Below are 20,438 nucleotides of genomic sequence, written 5' to 3'. Positions count from 1 at the left end.
TATTTTAGTGCTTGTTGATTGAAAAGAAAGAAGAACCACTTCCTTACTTTACCACAAAGACTTAGAATCATATTTTAAAGCAGTATGCATGTGGTTAATGTTTCCAACATTTCGCTAACAAGAAATAAAGAAAAATAACATGTTTATATATGTCAGTGCTTAAAATGAAGTCTAAACGTACTATTAATGAAAATATAAAAAAAGTAAAAAACTTAATCAGTAAATGCAGCAACTTAAAGTAACATTTCACTTTCTCACATCAGCGTTCCAGCAAAGGTTTACAGGGATTACATTCAGCAGAAATGTAGTGTTTCTTTCTGGCCATTAAAGTTTCAAAATACAAGTTTGAAAATCATCACAGGAAAACCACAGGAAGCAGCATCTCCACAGATAACCGATGCAGTCAGTTTGGTAGCTCATTATGTCACAATTTGCGATAAAACCAACAGATGTTACAGCAAAATGAAATTCTTCTTTATACTTCAGACAGGCACGGATGTAAAAAATAAAATCATTTGGCTGCAAAAGTTTTCATGTTCGAGTAGCCGTCAGTTTAAAAACTACACCCTCTCTCCGCTGTAAGTGCAATAATGTTATACGGAAAAGGCATACCTTACTTTAATTTGAATTACCCTGTGATACATTTGCATGAACAGTCATATCAGCAGGGTTGCGAGACCCATTTTGTTTCCAACATGTTGGAAGAGCTTTTGAATTGACAATAACAAAATATGGAATAAATGTCACCACATATACAAATATACCACTAATAAGACTATGTTTTAAGAGCTTAAAAAAGTAAAAAGCCATATTTCTTCTGACTTCATTAAGGCCTCATTTTCATTCTTCATCCACTATCAGGAGTTCCTTCTTTTTCTTCCTTCAGCTTCTTTTACATACTCTGTTATGTTGATTTGGCTTCCTGTCTCGACAACACAGTCATAATAAACATCAAGTCACTGTGGTTCCATGTCCGAGCTCGGGCAGATCTCTCTGGCGCCTTTCCTCTTCCCCCAGTGCAGATGTCTGTAGATGGAGTCAAACACTGACACTGTGTAGCGTGCAAACAGGCTGGTCCACTTCACCGCATCCACCATCCACTGCACCGTGCGCCCCACGAAGGCCACAAACACTGTGGTGTAGTGCGCCAGCAGCATCAGACTCCTCCCCAGCTGCCTGCCTTGGTTGATGATCAGATTGACTCTTTGATCATGTCCTGCCATCTTCATTTTGTCTTCTTTACGCTTCCAGGTGTAGAAAATCTGTGTATTTTTGGCTTAGGGGCTCATTTTTCGTTTTTTTTTTAAAAACTTATATTCCTTGCAGATGCTCCCTAGAAAGGAGTCGACGCTTGGGAACTTGCAAGACAGTCCCTTACCCACGTAGCTCCCCGGCCGTCCAATCAGAGCTCAGGAAGCTCTGTTTCCGGGAATGTTTGGTGATGTGGCTATGCCCTGACATCCATCCGAGGAAATATTTCAGATAAAAAGCGGATACATTTACCTGGGAAGCACTCGCACAGGTGAGTTAAAGGTCCTCTCTTTTAAAAAAGACACCTTTTTGCGGGCTGCATAGCTGAGCTGTCACGCAACGGAGGAGAAAACCCGCAGCGAGGCAGGTTTTTAAAGGAAGCTGTCCTTATTTACGAGTGATCAGCGTTAGCTAGCTAAAGTAGCCTTAGCTAACTTACAGTTCCGTGGTAAACTACGGTCAGAGTAAACACTGGAGGTTTTCACGGACCATCCCGCTCACGACGCCTCGTCTTAATCTCCTAATGTGTCTGCTGCTTTTTTAAAATGTCGCCGTCCAGCCGTGTGAAAAGTTTGCCGTCCATTTTCGCGTTAGCTTGCTATAATCTTTGCTTGTTCACAAAAAGAGTGACGCAGCCGCAGTGGAGTGTCCGGCGGGCTCGGGGAGGAGTCGGGTCTTCCCGGTCCGACTCGGGAGTAAACAGGCTGGGGCTGTCTGCTAATGTGTTGTTTTGGTTGAGAGGAGGAAAAGTAAGACATTATCTAAAATATGCTTCAGCATGCGTGGTGGTGCAAAACTGTGTGGTTCATAAAAAGCTGCAAATATCCAATTAAAGTAATAAATAAATGAATAAGTGAATAAATAAATAAAATGTAATACACTTATATGACCTAATGCACGAGTTAGTCTGCTTATTACACAATTAGTTAGGGATATTGGGATATGGGTGCATATATGCATGTGCATGAATATATACATCAAATGAAATGCACAAAATAAAGATTCAGATAAGTCACAGAATAAACAAATCAAGCGAAACACTAAAATATCCCATGTAATTTTTAGAAAAAAGACCGATGGCTGCACCAAAATACTGCTTTTCATTCCATCATTTTAAAATAAGTACTTCCTGCAGAAGTCGGGCAGAAATTATTTATAAATTAAGCTGCAACAATTCATTTCACTTTAGTGTTCTGCTGAGGGGAAGTTACACAGAAAGAAGAAAGAAATGATCAGATATTTATTAACTGTTTGTTGGAAAATAGAAGATTATTATTAGATAATATTGCGGCAATTTTCAATAAACTTTGAGGTAATTATTGTTGTAATTTGAAGGTTATTGCAAATGTATTGCTTGGTAATTAACACCTACTTACTATGCGATTTCCGGACCTGTAAAATGAAGTGTTACCCTATTTTGTAAAGGGAACCACTGACTGACATTTTTCACTATTTTCTCACAGTTTACAGCGCAAACAACTAATCGATTAATCTTGAAAATAATCGATTAATCAATACGGAAAATACTTGGTAGTAGCCTTTGACTGCTCGATTAACAGATTCAGCTTTAGTGTAATGTTTCCTGCCTCTGCCTGCTGACACTGTGTACATAAAACAGCGTAATACAGTAAATATGCTCGGGACTCTGTGTATATTCACACCTCAGAGGACATGTCATTCAGCATCAGCGTCAGGCAGCACTTCAAGCTGTTCTTGGCAGCGTCTTCGAAGAAGGGCAAGTGCATTATGAACGCAAGACAGGTTTAACTGTAGGCTGCAATTATGCTACTATAAATAAATAAAAAAAACATGCTCGCAGCTAAAAAAAAAATACGCAGGCTTAACATTGACGGAGGACATTATCGACTGTGTCAACAGCAGAACGGTTTTGATGAATAGGTGTTACATTTCCACCATTTTATCTACAGCAAACAAAGCAGGGTGTGCGCAGGTGCAGCAAAGGAATGATTTATATGTCACACACATTGCTATTGTTGGTTTACACTGAAGCCTCAAAGATTTGTTATTATTTCCCTCCTTGCAGTGCCGTCTTTATGTTCAGCCGTCTGGCCACGGTCCTCCAGGAGCTCTCTGGAGAGGAGGCCCCAGATGGAGACCCACAGGTGAGATGGCAACACATATAAGTATTTGCATATTTTGTGTCTGGTCCAATTTTAACACTCTCAAGAGCTTTTTATCCTCTGAAGATGATGACAGGAAATGTCTGCTTGACTCTCATGTTTTGAAGCAAAAAAAGATGATTTCTTTAGGCGTCGTATCTTTACAGAAATAGATCAAAACAAAGAAAACACTCACAGATTAAGTAGTCTTTTTTATTTATTGTTTTTGTGTATTTATTGGCTGATGAGGGCTTCCAGCTGAAACACATTTGTTTTGTTTTTTTGCCAACAAATAAATAAGAAGACTGGTTATCTGTGATTGCCGGAGATTTGTTTGTCTTGATTGCTCCCCCTATCATGCACCCGATTCATTGTCCAAGTTTCGTAGCAGTGTGCACAGCTTTTTTTCCACAGAAATAGGTCAGAGACAGTTGTATCTTCTATTACATACTTCCAGGATATCTAAATATGTAATGCAAGATAAACAAGAAAGGCAAGTTCACTCGCTGACTCAAAATGTTGACATAACTCTGACCCTAATCACATCATCAGAGTTGTTTTCTCAGACATAACAAGAACATTATGTTGCTGTTTTATACAGGTTGAGTTGCACTAACTGTGACAAACAAACTGACTTTATCCGTTTCTGTAATCAGGGCACGCTGGTGCCTCAGCTCCCCGCCGATGAGAGCCAGTCTCCGGTGGAGTCTGAGGCGCCTGAGGAGGTCATGGACAGGCTGGCTCACCTGGAACAACTGGTGGTCCACCTGAAGGAGCTCATCCGAGATAAAGACACCCAGCTCGTCCAGAAGGACACTGAGCTGACCAACAAAGTTGCACAGCTGAAGGTATCAAGTCTCTAAAAGTCACTATATTCTTTATGCAAAGTAACGTCTTTCCTGACTGAGCACATATACTTTTTTTGCTTCATATCCGCAGAATGACAAAGATGAAGCTGAGGCCCGCTTCACCAAACTCAAACTTCAGGCCAAAGCAAAGATGGCCTCACTCACCAAACAGATAACTGAACTGAAAGGACAGGGAGGTGCAACAGTAAGTCTGATTCATCTCAGTCATGATTGTAGGCTCCTCCTCTAGCTCTCTTTTGCATCTCGCTAACCACAAACTAATAATAAAGCTAGAGCACTCTGTTTTTTTTGTTTTTTTTATCTAACTTGAACATCTGTTTTGTCTGCAGCAGAGTCCAGACAGCTCTTTCACAGGAGCCGATGCTGCAGTCGAGGAGGAGCTCCAGGAACTTAAAAACAAGCTGAGCGAGGAGGAGGCGAACAACAGAGGGCTTCAGGAACGACTCCAGACCACAGAACAGCTCCTTCAAGAGAAAGAGTCTGCACATGCTGAACAGGTGACAACGCGTTGTCTTGAATTAATGATGTTGAAGTTTCATGACAGAGCTCTTCCTGAATGATTTGGGTTTTTTTTGTTTTCAGTTGAGGAAGCTGCAGGCTGTAGTCTGTGAGAAGGACGTGCGTTTCCAGGAGCAGATCCAGAAACACGAAGAAGAGCTGCTGAGGGTCTCGGCACAGACTCAGAATGATGGCGAGCTTCAGCAGGTACATCCAGCAGTTTTATCAAATAACTGACTCCTAATTTGTGGTTAATTCATTTATAATTCACCAATTCAACCCCTAGTCTAAGTGTGTTTCTGACTTTTTCTCGTTTTCATCTCTTTTTATGTTGATTTTAGAGCTGCAACAACAATTACTGTGGTTACCGTTTAATTATTGTCGATTTATATGCTGGTTATTATCTTAATTCATTGTTAGGTCTATAAAGTGTCAGAAAATAGTCAGAAAAACAATATCTGTTTGTATTTCTTTTGTATTTGTATTTTATTCAGCAGATGAAGGCCTTATTTCAAAGGTTAGTTTACCCTGAATACAATTTGGTCTTTTTCTTCCTCCTAGGCCCTGAATGCAGCACAGAGGCGCTGTGAGGAGCTCGAGGAGTCCTTAAACTCTCGGTCCCAAGTGCTGGAGATGCTGCAGCAGGAAGTGAGCAGTGCTGACCAGCAGAAACAGGTACAGATCCTGTTGTTCTGGATGCCAATGTGCAGCTACTTAAAGCATGTTGGTTTAGACACTGTTCCACACATTGGCAGATATTTACATATGCTTCACGTCTAATGAAACCTGCTCCTGCTTGATGAAAAGATGACTGTTCAAACAAACACACCCTATATCGTCATTAGTATGCATTGTTTGGCTGAGCCACAAAACACACACCCACTAACATCCTCCTCCTCTCTGCCTTGTTCTCTTTCTGCACAGATCTTGACTGCTCAGTTCCGGCAGATGGAGCAGGAGTTGGCCGAGGCCGTCAAGCAGAGGGAGGAGGAGAGGCAGCAGTGGGCCGAACGGTCCAGCAGGGCCGATGCTGAACTCGCAGCCCTCCGAACCAGCCTGGAGGCTTTGGAAAGGCAGAGCATGGAGGTGGCTAGGCAGGAGAGCGAGCTGGCCTCCTTGAGAGAGGCAGAGCATGTTAGTCAGGAGGCTCTGGAGAGGGAGAGGATGGAAGTTGCCAGGTTGGAGAGAGAACTAGCTGTGATGAAAGAGGCTGAGCTTGCAGCCGTCCAAGTGAGCCACAATGCTTCAGAGAGAGACAGGGCGGAAATAGTTCGGCTTGAAAGTGAGCTTGCATCTATGAGGGAGGTAGTTGAGCATGCCAGCCAGGACGCCCCAGAGAGGGAGAAGTCAGAAGTGGAGAAACTAGAGCGAGAGCTGGCTTCACTGAAGGAGGAGCAGGAAGATTCTCAGAGGAAGGGTGAGATCTTGGCTGAAATATGGAGACAACTTCGTTCTTTGGCTCCAGAAGATGGGCAATCAACAGAGGAGCTCCCTTTCCCTGCTGACTTCTCCCTGGTCCTGGACGCTGTGCAGTCTATCGAGACACAACTGACGAAGCTGAAAGATGAACGCAGTGAGAGTGAGGAACATTGTGCCGAGCTCACCCACACCATGGAAACCCTTCAGGGTAAGAAAATGTGCCTGGGTTTTCTCTTTTCGTGAAATTCAGTGTGTTAATCCCAACCCTTCAGTATTATATTATATGATAAGATATTTTATGATGAATCTCTGATTTTCAGATCAACTAGACAGAAAAAACACAGAACAGGAGGAAACCGCTGCCAAGATACAAGAGCTGGAGCAGCAAATCGTAACGGTCAGTGCCAAGAAGAACTCATTTACACCTGGTATTGACATATCATCTGTCTCTGGATGCATTATCTGGGTGATGCCGTCCAGTCCAAGAGCCTTTGTATTGTCTGTTGGGATTAAAATCTTGATTCTGCCTGCGATGTGATGAGATCTCACTATGTAAATGAGTTAGGCAGAGCTTGTGGACTCTTCAACAAACATGGTGCACCTGAGGTCAAAGGAACCAGAGGCTGCTGTCCGTCACTTACTGTCCTTTGAATTTTTAAAATATGCTTTAAAAGCATAACTTCCACACGAGTAAAATAAAGTGTGTACTTTTGCCACCTCTGCATAAAACCTTCCTCTGGACAGGACCACATATATAAACTACATACCTTTATACGTAACCTGGATTTGTTCAAAAACAGTCTTAAATTTGGTTAAAATATGTCTTGAAAAGTTTTAAAAAACATTAAATTGTACACCCTGCATTCATCACTTAGACTTCTAGCTACTACTTGGAGTTATTAGCTAGAAGAATGTGGTCATACTGTACAGACTACATTCTCACCTGGCTGAGATTTTACAAATGAGGCAAATCACCTCCAAATGTGGTCTATAGCCACTAATCTCAAACTGTGGTACCGAGGACCTTTGATACCCAGAGGAATTCAACGTATGTCTTTTAAAGTTAATTTAAAAACATAAAATGCCATCAACATGCAGTAGAATTTTAAATTAAAGTACTTAAAATGAAATATTTAAAGTAAGTTTTGTCTTTCCTCTAATATGATTGTATTTGTAGTCACTTCACGCATGTCGCATACGTCTTAATTAAAACTGTGACGGCACGATAGCAAGCTGCGTAAAATGAAAGGTTCAAAAACACTACAAACATGGCTCCAAACGGGAACTGAACTGAAGATGACAACACTTAACTGAGTGCTAGTGGCTACTTACAGTAAGCTGAACAGAGTACACCAACACTACTGTGTTGTAGGTATGTTGGTCATAATTGTGGTACCTGGCGAGCCTGATCATTTTCAAGGTGGTACACGATGTAAAAAGTTGGAGAAACACAGGTCCGGATGATTCACATTCCGATCACAATGCGAATGAAATCTTAAAGTTGTTTTGGGGATCATTACCTGCTTGACACCGGATGAAAGCAGCTTATTTTTCTTGAGATATAAACTTCAAAAGGAATTCTTAAATAGCTCTGAAATATTCTGTAAGTTTTATCATCTCTGCGAGGCTTTAACTTCAAAGTCTCTCAGTGCCTTTGTAACGTCTCTCCGTCTCTGTTTTTATGATTAAAAAAAGGTATTGAAGTAGAAGATATGTAGCTTAGTGTAAGCTCAAGAATAAGAACTTTTAATTATTTAATTTAAAGTAGTTCTGTCTACAAAGCCAGACAGCCTTTTCATGAGCACTTTTCCTCTTTCACTTAAATAAAGTTTGCGGAGTCAACTTTTATTTTGAGAGCAGGGCGGTCGGACTGGTCTCATCCTCTACACCTGGTTCAGAGACACAAGTGGTGTCTGGCCAGGTGTCCCAGACAGGACAGGAGCAGGGTCATAGACAGTACTTAATACAGTACAACACTTCAACTCGCTGTGAGGAAGCATGTCTAATCCCTTCTGCACTGATCCGCTATCATACCTGACCTTCACCTAACACTACAGCCGTGTATGCAGCTGATAGAGATTTAAATTGTAAGTGTCACCATATTGAGTTTTTTAAAGTGTCATTCCTCCTTTTTCTTCTCGTGGATGATTAAATAAATGATCAAAAAGTTTCAATCCTGCCAGTTCTCATTTTCTGTGTCTGTCTGTTTCAGATGTCTGAAAGAGATGACGCGACTGAACCATCAGCAGAGGATTCATCTGAAGCTAAAAAAGGTACAAAAACAGGATATCACTCCCAAAATAAAATTCATACGTTACATCAAAACAATAAAATGCTCCAATGTTCACACAGACGGTAAAAAGGAATTTTGCTCTGCTTGTCGAAGACAATTAATCTGTAAATAAAATTAACCATCAGTTGCAGCCATATTATGCTTTTTTACAGATGAAGCTACCCGCCAGTATAAAGTTCTGCATCAATAGTTTTAATTTAATTACATAATATAAATATTATTGTGGTGCTTCTACTTACGAGTCAAGCCAAGTCAGTTTGTTTTTGGTCTGTGGCCAAGTAGTTTCCCTACAAGGGAAAAAGTTTTGGCACCACTGCTCTGCTTTTAAATCAATTCTGGGTGCTATGAAGGTGTTTTCACCTGTCAAACACTGTGAGAGGAAAAGTTTACAAAGTCATACTTCAGGACATCATCCTGTCTTTGTTTTATTTTTATTATTTTATGTGCAGCGTGTTAATGTGCAGAAGTCTTCAACTAGACCGACCAAGATAATAAAAATAGTTCATTCCGTTTCCGGGATTGATTTTGTTGAGTTAAATATTACATTTCTAAATGACAAGCTCTCAGAATGAACTTTGATCTGTTGTGTATCTGAGCAGCACAAACCCTCTTCTGAAGCTTTTGTTGTTAGATGAGACATTTTTGCTTGATTAGTTATTACTTGTTACGTAAAGTAATTGTTAGGCTGTATGGATTAGAGTTGGGGTGGTTTGTTTTCTTCCTTTGATCAGCCTGCAACAACTTTAAATAGATAACCACTAACAGGCTCTTAGGAGCCAAACTGCGAGACAAAGAACAACAGAACTGTCTTCTTCCACTATTCAGAGTGTTTTTTGTATTATCTTCAGATTGCAGAAAAGTACACTACAAGTCTGTAATTGGATTTAAAATGCGAGACAACACTATTTCTTCCAGTATCTATTTTTGAAACATCTCTTTTTACAATCTTCTGCTTGACTTGAGATATTTCTGATTGGTTATGAATTAAACATGTGATCATATGCCAAAACACTTTAACCCACTTGGAAGGAAACTTTCTGATGCAGTCATAGGACATAGAAAACCAAATTCCCTGTTTTAGTTACATTTTTGACTTATTAATTTGCACAGTAAAACAAAACAGCAGAAACACAGCAACAAAATAAAAGAAACAGATTGTGCAGGATTCATAAAACCCTGAGAGGCTTAGAGAAGGAATCTCCCCTCAGTACGCATTACGAGCAAATACAGAAGTCCAAAATGTGTTTTTCTAATTACATATTCTACTTTGTTGTCTTACAGCTCACATCGTGGAACTGGAGCAGCAGCTGTTAGAAAAAGACAACGAGCTGGCCGCCTTACAGGAGTCTCTCAGACTGGCTAAAGAGCAGATCTCCAGTGGGGTTGCATCCTGTGAGAACGATGATCAAACTCCAGATCAGGCTCAGGACGCCAGTACACCCTCACGTGACAGCTCTGCAGCCCTCACTGACTTCATGGAGGACACACAAGACGAGGAGACCACTTTAGTTGCTGAAGACACCTCGGTCATCTCCATTCCTGCTGATAATGAGAGCAGCCCAGAGCTTATTGGACACCAGTCTGAATCCCCAGAAGAATCCAAAGGGACCTCCTCGGATGAGATGGTTGCCAGTTCAGATTCAGAGGTGGCCCACAGCAGCTGGACCCTCCTGGAAGCTATGAATCAAGATGGAGGCCAGGAGTGGCCATCCTTAATGCAGGACTTGGGCCAGATGCAGCTGCAGTCGTCGTGGGAGGCAACGAGCATGGAGTCGGAGACCTCCACAGTTCAAGTCGAGTCCTCCTCTGTCATCATCCGAGAGACGGTACAAGTTCATGTAACTCACCAGAGTTCTTCCTCCACAGATGGAAACGAACCCTCTGGTCAGGTCTTCGCTCAGGCGTTAGCTGAGGAGCTTCAGAAGAGGTACAGCGAGCTTTTGGCTGAACTGCAGAGGCTCAGAGACGCAGCAGCAGAGTCACAGGAGAAAATCAAGAGCCTGGAAGAAGACACACAGTCTCTCAATGCTGCCAGAGAAGAGGCCGAGTTAAAGGTGAATAATTTTGCAGAGGAGCTTCAATCAGCCAGAGAGGAGGTGGACAAGCTTTCCCAACAGGGCAGCTCTGTGGTGGATAAACACAGCGTAGAAATGCAGCTTCTAGAAGAACAGATAGAAATTTTAACCACTCAAAGTAACGCAAAGGAGGAGAAGATCCAGGCCATGCAGGCAGATCTGGAAATGGCCCGTGAAGCTTTCTCTGAGCAGCAGGGGCAGTTCAGGATGCTGAGTGTTCAGCTGGAGGACAGAGAGCTCCTCTCCTCTGAGCTTGAAAGGAGGCTTCGAGAAATGGAAAACAGCATGTTGGAATACTCTCAGACGTCAGAGATCAACAATGACACTTTGTCCAAGAAGGACTCAGAGATCAGCGAGCTGCACCTTCGTCTCAGCCAAAAGGAGCAAGAGGTGATGGAGCTCAGTGACAGCATGTCCGCTAAACTCCTCCAGGCAGAAGAAGAGAAGTTCCAGACAGACAGAGAAGTCAATAAACTGAAAGAGCAGATAGTGGAACTGGAGAAAGTCAAAGATGAGAAAGATAATGTTAGTAGTGAAGACTCAGCTGCTCATGAAGACGATGAACTTGCTAGTTTGCGAAAAGAGAAAGGAGTGCTCGAAAGCCAACTGATGACCGCGAAGAAGAAGCTGCAGGCTGCTCTTGTGCAACGCAAAGAGCTCATGAAGAAAGTTGCTGATTTTGAGATCGAAGCAAAGAAATGGAAAGAGCAAAAGGTAGAAACACCAGAGGTAGAACAATCTAGAGGACCTGAGATTGAAGAAATGGAGGCTAAACTCATCGAACTGGAGCAAGCTGTAAGATCCAAAGAAGAGACAGTTGAGACTCTTGAGCAGAGGATCAGCCAGCAGGATGAAGCTCTCACTGAGGCACTTGCTCTGAATAAAAAGCTAAGCGAAGAGGCTGAAAACTCTCAGCAGGCCAACACTTCACCTGAAACAACTGTGTTACAATCCCAAGTGACTTCTCTTGAAGCCGAGTGTGAAACCCTTCAGAAGAAAGTTCAGGAGGCCCAAGAGTCTCGCAAGGAGACCATCCGCAAAGCAAAAGAGAAAGATAGGCACCACCGTGAGCAGCTGAAGCAGCAGAAAGAAGAATACAGCGATCTGATGGAGCGTTTTGAGCTGCAGAGCGACGACCGACAAGTTCTTCTGACTAAACTGAGAGAGTTTGAAGAAAAAAGGGAGGAAGTGCCTCACCAAGAGGGCAAGCAACTGGCTGAAAAGTTGGAAAAGCAAGCAGCAGGTGACTGGGTCCAGGAGGATTGGGTGGACTTTGCTGCATCTGAGACGGATTCATCACAACCACAATCCAGCGCTCCAGTTCAGCCTCCTGCAGAGAAGTCTGACGTTCTTTCTGCACAAATGGAGGAATCTCTGAAAGCTCTCACTGAAGAGATCCAAACTGTGCGGATTGCTAACGCAGAGCTAGAGAAGCAGCTGCAGGAAACCCAAACCAGTTTGTCACAGAAGGAGGCTGAAGTTTTGGAAGTGGGCGAAGAGCTAAAAGCACTACGAGAAAAGGAAAGACAGATCGATGCACTCTCAGAGGAAATTAATGATCTACGAGAAAAGCATCACCAAGCAGAGTCTTACGCTGAATCCTTGAAAGCAGAGATGGAAGCTGCAGCCGACGCAGCATCTGCCGATTCTACATCCTGCATTGCAAGTCTTCAGGCTGAAGTGGAAGATTTCAAGCAGTTCCTCGACAATAAGAACCATGAAATCATGGAGCTGAGTCAGCAGCTCAGCGAGCAGAACTCTCTCATACACTCAATGCAGGACACAGTGTCTGAGAAGGATCAGCTAATATCTGCTTTACAGGAAGAACTGAAGGCTGAGCAAGAAAAAACCCAAAGGTTAGAGGTTGAGGTTCCACAGAAGCAAGAGGAAGAAAAAGACAGCGAGGCGAAGATCCAGCAGCTTCAACGGAAGCTTCAGGCTGCTCTGATCTCACGCAAAGATGCTTTAAAAGAAAACAAAACCCAGAAGGAACAACTGGCTTCAACTGAGAAGCTCATAGCTGAACTGCAGCAGAAAATGGAGTCAGCCGAGGATGAGCTGGAGAAGCTCAGAGCGGAAAAAGTGAAACTGATTGATGAGGTTGACCGGACGTTACTGGAAAACGAAAGCTTAGGCTCATCCTGCGAGAGCCTCAAACTGGCCATGGAGGGCATACTGAACGAGAAAGACGCCTGTAAGAGAGAAGTGGAGCTGGCGAAAGAAGAGGCCGCGAGGAGATGCAAAGAATGGGAGGAAAAGGTTCAAAGCATGAAGGAAGAGTACGAGACTCTGCTCAAGTCGTACGAGAACGTGAGCGACGAGGCAGAGCGAGTGAGGCGAGTCCTGGAGGCCGCCAGGCAGGAGAGGCAAGAGCTCTCAGCCAAGGTGAGGACGCACGAGGCTGCCAGACAGGAAGCTGAAAGACAGGCAGAAGAGGCACAGAAAGAGGTGGATTCAGTGAAAGACAAAATGAGAAAGTTTGCCAAAACAAAGCAGCACAAAATACTGGATTTAGAGGAGGAGAATGAGAGACTGAAAGAGATGCAGGAAAGGACTGGAACAAAACGAGAGAGCAGGGTTCTCAATGCTGAAGTTGAGAGACTTCAGGATGAGCTGGGAGCTTTGAAAGCAGAGTTGGACGCTGCAGTGGCTGAACGAGACTCTTTAGGGCAGCAGGTTGAAGAGTTGAAGGAACAACTTGCACAAACAGGAGAGAAAGAGGACAATGTAGTTGAGGCTACTCTTCTTGGCTCTGCCGCTGTTGTAGAAGAAGTTGTCACCGCTCAGAAATCAGACATAATCATGACCAGAGCAGAACCGGTTGAGAGTCAGAATGAAGACAAAGGAGAGGAGACACCAGCTGATGAAATAGTTGCAGTGCATGCACCAGAAACACATTTACAACCTGCTGAGGAAGAAGAAAAAGCAGAAATGACTGCTCAAGTTTTATTGGAGGATAAAATGAGGGAGATGGAGGCAGCTGTCAATGCGGAGAGGGAGCTGTGGCAGCAACAGGAGGCTGAACTCAAAGCTCAACTGGCCTCTTTTGAGCGAGATCTTCAGGAGGGCAAAGAGAAGGAGAGCCTTGTGGCCTCTTTGGAGAAGTGCCTCCAAGAGAGCAAAGAGAGAGAAAAGAGTCTGATTGAAGAGGGTTCAAAGAGGGAAGCCCAGTTTAAAGAGCTCCTCAGAAGCCTCGAAACTGAGAAGGATAACGTGGAGGAGCGCCTGATGAACCAGTTGGCTCAGCTCAACGGGAGCATTGCCGGCTATCAGCAAGAGGCAGCAGACAATCGGGAGCACCTCGCTGAGCTGCAGCGAGAGGTGGAGAGGTTGGAGAGAGAGCGAGCCGAGCTCGAAGCCGCGGCTCAGAGTGAGAGTGATCGGGCTGCCAGGCTGGAGGAGGACATGAGGCAAGCCCAGAGAGAAAGAGCCGAAGCTGAAGCAGAGTCCGGTAAGCAGAGGGAGCTGGAGCAACAGCTGAGGTCTGCACAGAGGGTGAGGGAAGGCAGCCAGAGCAGAGCACGTCAGCTGGAGGAACTGCTGAGGGAGAAGCAGCTGGAGGTCCGTCAGCTGCAGAAGGACTGCATCAAGTACCAGGAGAGAATCAGTGAACTGGGAAGAGAAGCTAAAGCGCTGCAGCTCAGCCACGATGAGCTCCAGAAGAAACTAGAACAATCCCAGGTGGAGACTTCCAAAACTGTAGAAGACCTGAAAAGGAGTGAAGCAGAGTTGGCGAGCTGCAAATCCCAGCTGGATGAAGCCCAGAAGCAGGCGAGCGACGCTTTAGCTGAGAAGGCAGACCTTGAACAGAATGCCCAAAAGAAAGAGGCCACAATGAAAGCAGAAGCAGAGCAAACCCTCGACTCTGTGAGATTCAGGCTGGGAGCCGAGCTCAAGGAGATGGAGCTGAGACTGGAGGAAGCATACAGCGACAGGGACAAAGAAGAGGAAGCCACTCTGGAGGCCAGAGAGATCGCAGAAGCAGCTGAGAGACGGGCTCAGGAGACACAAGCTCGTCTGGACGAGTCTCTGGCCAGGTTAGCTGCCTTCTCGCGCTGCATGTCCTCACTGCAAGACGACCGGGACAGAGTGTTGGATGAGGCCCGACAGTGGGAGACTCGCTTTAATGATGCTCTGCAGGGTAAGGAGGCTGAAATTCGGGAGGCAGAAACACGAGCCAAGGACCTGGCAGAACAGCTTCAGAAAGAATCTACACTGAAAGAGGAGCTTCAGCTTTCAGTCGAGAGGTAAAACACATCTTTTTTATTGTCTTATTTCAATGTTTTCTTTTATTTCTCAAAACTTACGCAATTTTTTTTCATCCAGACTCGAGAAAGCAGACAAAAATTTGCAGCTGAGACTGGAAGAAGAGATAAAGAAGGTCACAGAGAGCCAAACTGCCCTCGAGGAGGAGAAGAGCAAACTTCAGCAAACTACAACCGAGCTGCAGTCTGCACAAAACGAAGCCCATGCCCTGAAAAATGAGGTGGAGAGTCTCCTTCAGAGGACCAGAGCTCTGGAGGAGGCCGTGAGTCGGCTGCAGGGTGAAGTCGACCAGGCCAGGACTGAGCTGAGAGAGAGGGAGGCAGAAGAGAGGCGGCTGTGTCTGAACGTAGAGCAACTAGAGACAGACCTGCGATCCTCTAAAGCCTTGACAGAGAGTCTGCAGACTGAGTTGCATGAGAAGGAGAGGAGAGAAGTGGAAATGCTGGGGGAGAAGGAGCAAGCTGTTACTGAGGTATGAACATGTTGTTCATTGATGTTTACTGAGAAATCAATTGGAAAATTGGAAAATATGAGATGTTCTTAACAAATGTGTGTTTTGTTTCACAGGCTGCAGAGGAGGCGAGAAAGGAGGCTGACAGCAGGGCACAGGGAGCCGAGGAGGAGCTGGAGCAGAGACGAGGAGAACTTCGGGATCTGGAAGAAAAACTGCGAAAGGCAGAGGAAGAGAGCAACAACAGAAAAGCCAGACTGGACTCTTTCATGAAGGCCATGGGCTCCCTGCAGGACGACAGAGACAGAGTCCTCAACATGTACAAGCAACTGGAGGAGAAACACCTGCAGGTAATGTTCAAAAACCTAAAGCTTCTAATATTTGTAGAGTTTGTTTTAGCGTCCAGTATAATATTTGTGTTGTGTCCCAGGTGATGATGGAGAAGGACGCTCTGATCCAAGAGGCGGCAGGTGAGAACAACAGCCTGAAGGAGGAGCTGCGTTCTCTGCTGGTCCAGAGAGACGACCTGTATGCTGAAAAGGCCAAGCTGTCTGCTCAGCTTCACGGCTACCGTGATGAACTTAACCAAGTCCTGAGCATGAAGGACTCCCAACACAAACAGCTCCTGGCAGCTCAGCGAGCACGTATCTCTACTCTTGAAAGGGAACGTGAGGAATTGGAGAGTCAGTTACAGAGTGTTAGCAAAGCCAGGGAGACAGAAGTAGAAGCGGGCAGAGTGGAAAGGGAGACTCTTAGTCAGGCTGTTGAGTCTACAACAGCAGCAAAGGTCATTGATGCTCCTGGCGCAGAGGTGGAGAAGCTGAGGGAGCAGCTGCAAGCAGCGAGAGAACAAGTGGAGGCTTTGGAGGAGACTCTACAGAAGGAGAGGCAAGAGCAGGAGAGCAGGGGCAAAGAGCTAGCTGAGCTGCAATGGGAGGGAGGTGTAATGAGGACAGAGTCAGAGAGCGCTCAGGAAAGGGTGGCAGAGCTGGCCCGAGACTTACTGGTTGTTGAACAGAAGCTGTTGGAGGAGAAAGAGGTCACGACGCAGCTCAGAGCGGAGAACCAGTCGTTCTCTAAAGCCATGGCCTCTCTCCAGGACAGCAGGGACGAGGCAGTGAACAAAGCCCAGGAAATTAGTCTGAAGCTGGAAGAGATGAGCAAGGCAGGTGTCCATGCAGTGCACAGCAGCCCGGGAGGCTCCACCGGAGAAGTGTGGGGGCTGAAGAACGCACTGCAAGCCCTGCAGAATGACAGGGAGCGACTGGTGAGTAACGTGTCTGACAAGAAATGTAACTATTCAATTAATGAACGCACATACATTACAGCTCTCTTGTCAAAAATATCCTTAACGATGTGAACTGTTAAACTATTTTGTGGATTTTCATCGATATCTACAGTATTTCAGCATATTCTTTGCCTTTCCTTCTCTCTGTGTTCAGCTGGAGCAGCTTCAAACGCAGACGTCAGAGCTCAAGAAGCAGAAGTCAGAGCTGGCTCGACTGGGAGCAGGAGAGCTGATTAAAGTCAGCCAGGAGCTGTTTGAGGAGAAAAAGAAGAACGAAGACATGCTGAGTGTCTTAATGCAGCTGGAGAATGTGGTGGAAATGGGCAAGCAGGAAATAGAAACTCTCAGGTGAGGCGCAGAGGCAGTGTTTTATCATCGTTGTTATCCTCAATATGGAGAAAGAAAAGACGAAAAAGAAAAGTTGGTGTGTCTTGTGTGTTTGGTAGACTGGAGCGTATGGACTGGATGGCTCAAGCAGAGCAGCTGAAGCAGCAGACCCTCACCACGCTCTCAGACAGGGACCAACAACTGCGGCAACTCAACGCCATGCTGGAGGAAGCTCGCACACATAAGCCCAAACTTGAGCAGGAACAGTATCAGAGAGAGGTACGGGTCTGCACACATGCTTTAAGTCAGTGTTTTTCAACATTTTTAAAATGGATCAAAATCTCCTTGTGAGTCCTTGTCAGGGGTTGTGGACATGAGTTGTAAGCTAAGAGGAATTTCTTTATCTTTTATTTTCACATCTCACCACATAGAGAATAAATAATTGGGCCTGAAGTGGTGTTAGACATATTTTACCTTGATCCAAAGCTGTTCAGAATCTTTCAGAAGTTTGGCTCTCAGAGGGCATAATAAAAACTAAAAAATCGACCAGGTGAGACTGGATAAGGATGTTGTACATACTGTTATTTTTCTAAAATGTCATTATGTTCTCAAAGGGCACAGAGGAAATGCACAGCGCACCCGGGGCCCCACAAGAGCGAAGTAGCCAGCTAGACAGCCATGCCTACATAGCTGAGGTCAAAGAGCTACAGAGAAGGTATACAAAAGGTTCAGAAATAAAACTGGTTTGGTAAAACATGGATACTAACTGGTGTTTAACTCTTTCACATCAGGCTGGATGAAGAGATGCATCAGAGGGTGGCTGCTGAGGAGCAGCTAATGGACACACAGGATCGACTCAAACGGTATGAAATGTGACACAAACTAAGCTCACCAGCCACCTAAATGTGCCTGATTATTTTCACCAAGATCCATGCGTTATTCCCTGAGAAAATAACAAAAATCTAGAAAAAAAGCCCTATCTCACAATGTTTCTGGATCCGTCCCTTTTATGCGCATCCACATCAAAAGTTAATGGGGTCTATTGTGGGCCGAGACCCGTCCTCCATCCAAGTTTCATGCAAATCTGTTCAGTAGTTTTAGTGTAATGCTGATCACAAACCAACACACCAACCAAGAAATAGCACGGGTGAAAACATAACCTCCTTTGCTGAGGTAATTAACTGTTTCAGCTCTAAAATACACATCTCACATAATAAAACTACAACATTAGTTTATATCATGCTGTTTTATTTTCTCTTCTGTATGTTAATGGTTTCAAGTGCACGTAAACTCTGTTAGCGCTGATAAATGTGTTCAATCGACAACATGTGACGGCTAACATCTGTTTTTATTGTTATTGTTAGTCATAGCCAGGCTAAATGGCACTCTGCACAAGAAGAGGATCAGTCAGAGACCGCTGTTTTCATCGAGCCGCCGGAAGGAGCCGTCACTCGGGTAAGGCTCCACTAATGTGCTGCACCGCCTCATTTGTCATCGTAATATCTGCAATAATGAAGACTTATGAGCTGAATGTTTCCTGTACCCTTGCAGACTCGGAGAGGTGGCCCGGGTTTGATGAGGATGCTCCGAGTGGCCTTCTGCTCCCGTCAGCGCACCCCTCTGCTGCTCAGCCTCTATCTGCTCACTGTGCACGTCCTGCTGCTGCTGTGTATGGGCGGATACCTTTGAAACCAGCTCCCTTTATAAACAGAGAGAGAGGAGGGGAAAGAAAATGGTGACACGGAGCTGACCCAAGCCATCAATATGTTTTATATTGTTACATGTAATAACTTATATCTACACACAGACATTGCACTTTAAAGGACGTAATCTTTTAGCCAAAGTATGTGGATTTATAAAGGAAGCTGGTGTCATTGATTTTAGTTGTGTTGCTATTGTATGAGTTAGACGGTGTATGATACGTTTTCCAAGCAGAGAGGACATAAAGGGACATGGTTTAATTTTAAGTAGATTCATAATCAAGTGTTTCAGCAGATTCTTCACGTGCCTTTAGATTCGGATAAAAAAGGGTCACTTTACATTAGGGGACTACGCTAGGCTACGCTGTTTGTCCGTAACACATGGCGCTGAAGCCAGCAGATGTGTTAGCTTAGCATTCAAGACAGGAAACAGCCAAATATGACTAAATCCATCCAATGTAATTTGTAAACTCGTCAACTAATCAAGACAGTATAGAAAAACGACAAGTCTGCGCTTTATGAGGGTTATGTGTAGGCGGTATATTCTGTGACTGGAGTATATTTTGGCTCTGAGAAGTCGTCAGGAAACCAGCGGAGAGACTAGGAAGTTAGTTTTTTCGGCCTTAAGTTCAACACCCAACAACCGTGGATGTATTATAAGATCTGGATACCGAATCCAAATATGCTGCCGACACTTGAAAGAAGATTAAACAAACAAGTTATGTTAATAAATGAGCTTCAGAGGTGCTGGCAGATTTTGTTACAGTTTGTGAAAGCCAGGCTCGTTTCCCCTTTTCTAGTGTGGTAGCTAACGGTTGACGATAAGCTAAGCGAACCGACTAGACTAGTTTACCCTTTTCCAGTCTTTGTGCTAAGCTAACTGGCTGCTTGCAGTAGACAGATATGAGAGTTTTCTTAATCTTGTAGTCTAATGTTTAACCTCTCCAGAGAGCAAGTAAGCATAGTTCCCAATATGTTGAACTTTTGTTTAGATGGCTTGAGGTTCAGGTGTCGTCTCTTCCTCTTCTGCTCATTTCATGCACAAAAACGGAGCACAGTGCAATTTCTGTTCTTACACATTCCTGTTGTGTGTTTTCCTTTCCTTTCCGATTTCCTCTTATATATAAATCACGTTCTGAGAAAAGGAGCATTATATTGAAATTTGTACATACGTACATGTATTATCAGCTGGATGAGGGTTTTCCCTCTCACAAATCTCTGTCCATGCTTCTGTTGCACACTTTTAAACTTTACTCTGTAGTTTTTATGGCAGATGAAGTTGCCGTCCGGGTGCAATGTTTTACCACCGTGTGGATTCATTCCAGAGGAGAAAGACTGCTGTGTTTTCTAATGATATCCATCCCATTATTGACTACTCAGATGTAGCATAATTTATTGTCCAAGAGTTTTACACTACCTACATGTAAAATGATATCATCCTCTTGATTATTGTTTATTTAATGGCTCACTGTCGGTGAAATGAACCCTCTGTACTCATCTTCTCTTCACATACGTGTTATTCTTCACATCTTACACCTACTGAAATGTACTTTTAATGTAAATAACTTAAAAAGGGCTGTATAGAAAACTAAACTGTAATAAAAGTGTTGGTGGTTTAGATCAGGGACTCATCTTGTCAAGCATTAATTATTTGTGTGTCTGTTTATAAAACAGACATTAGGACCTTTTTGACTCATATTAGGACTTTTGTTTCTTTTGTTGAAATTCAGCACATAAAAACACATTTTGTCCTATTGTTTGTGAAGTCATTAAAAATAAATGGGTTATTATTAATCAGTGATTTTGCTGTTTGAGCAAACATTTTTGAATAGACAGCCTGTTGATGTAGTCATGCTTGTTATTGTTGAGAGCCCTTCATCA

At 43.9% G+C, this 20,438-nt stretch overlaps 1 protein-coding gene across 1 annotated transcript; it reads left to right on the top strand.

Moving 5' to 3' along the window:
* The first annotated feature begins 1,452 nt into the window (after positions 1-1,452).
* Positions 1,453-20,184, top strand: golgb1 (golgin B1). The gene is made up of 20 exons (XM_073480785.1): positions 1,453-1,522; positions 3,296-3,374; positions 4,028-4,219; positions 4,311-4,424; positions 4,570-4,737; positions 4,823-4,945; positions 5,300-5,413; positions 5,663-6,365; positions 6,478-6,554; positions 8,370-8,430; positions 9,732-14,772; positions 14,852-15,263; positions 15,359-15,592; positions 15,673-16,509; positions 16,685-16,878; positions 16,977-17,136; positions 17,472-17,572; positions 17,649-17,720; positions 18,222-18,312; positions 18,409-20,184. Exons 2-20 carry the CDS (start codon positions 3,306-3,308, stop codon positions 18,544-18,546), a joined length of 8,901 nt encoding a protein of 2,966 aa, XP_073336886.1. The 5' UTR covers positions 1,453-1,522; positions 3,296-3,305; the 3' UTR covers positions 18,547-20,184.
* The last annotated feature ends 254 nt before the right edge of the window (positions 20,185-20,438 follow it).

This window comes from Pagrus major, chromosome 14 (genome assembly GCF_040436345.1).
Source record: "Pagrus major chromosome 14, Pma_NU_1.0".
Lineage (NCBI taxonomy): Eukaryota > Metazoa > Chordata > Actinopteri > Spariformes > Sparidae > Pagrus > Pagrus major.
The sequence above is the reverse complement of the archived record's forward strand: the minus strand, read 5'-3'. Positions and strand labels throughout refer to the sequence as shown.

Bases quoted from the DNA above. Each gene is read 5' to 3' on its own strand.
- golgb1 (XM_073480785.1), top strand. From the start codon at position 3,306: ATGTTCAGCCGTCTGGCCACGGTCCTCCAGGAGCTCTCTGGAGAGGAG. The intron at 15,593-15,672 runs GTAATGTTCAAA...GTTGTGTCCCAG, and splicing joins TGGAGGAGAAACACCTGCAG to GTGATGATGGAGAAGGACGC. The intron at 17,573-17,648 runs GTATACAAAAGG...CTTTCACATCAG, and splicing joins GTCAAAGAGCTACAGAGAAG to GCTGGATGAAGAGATGCATC.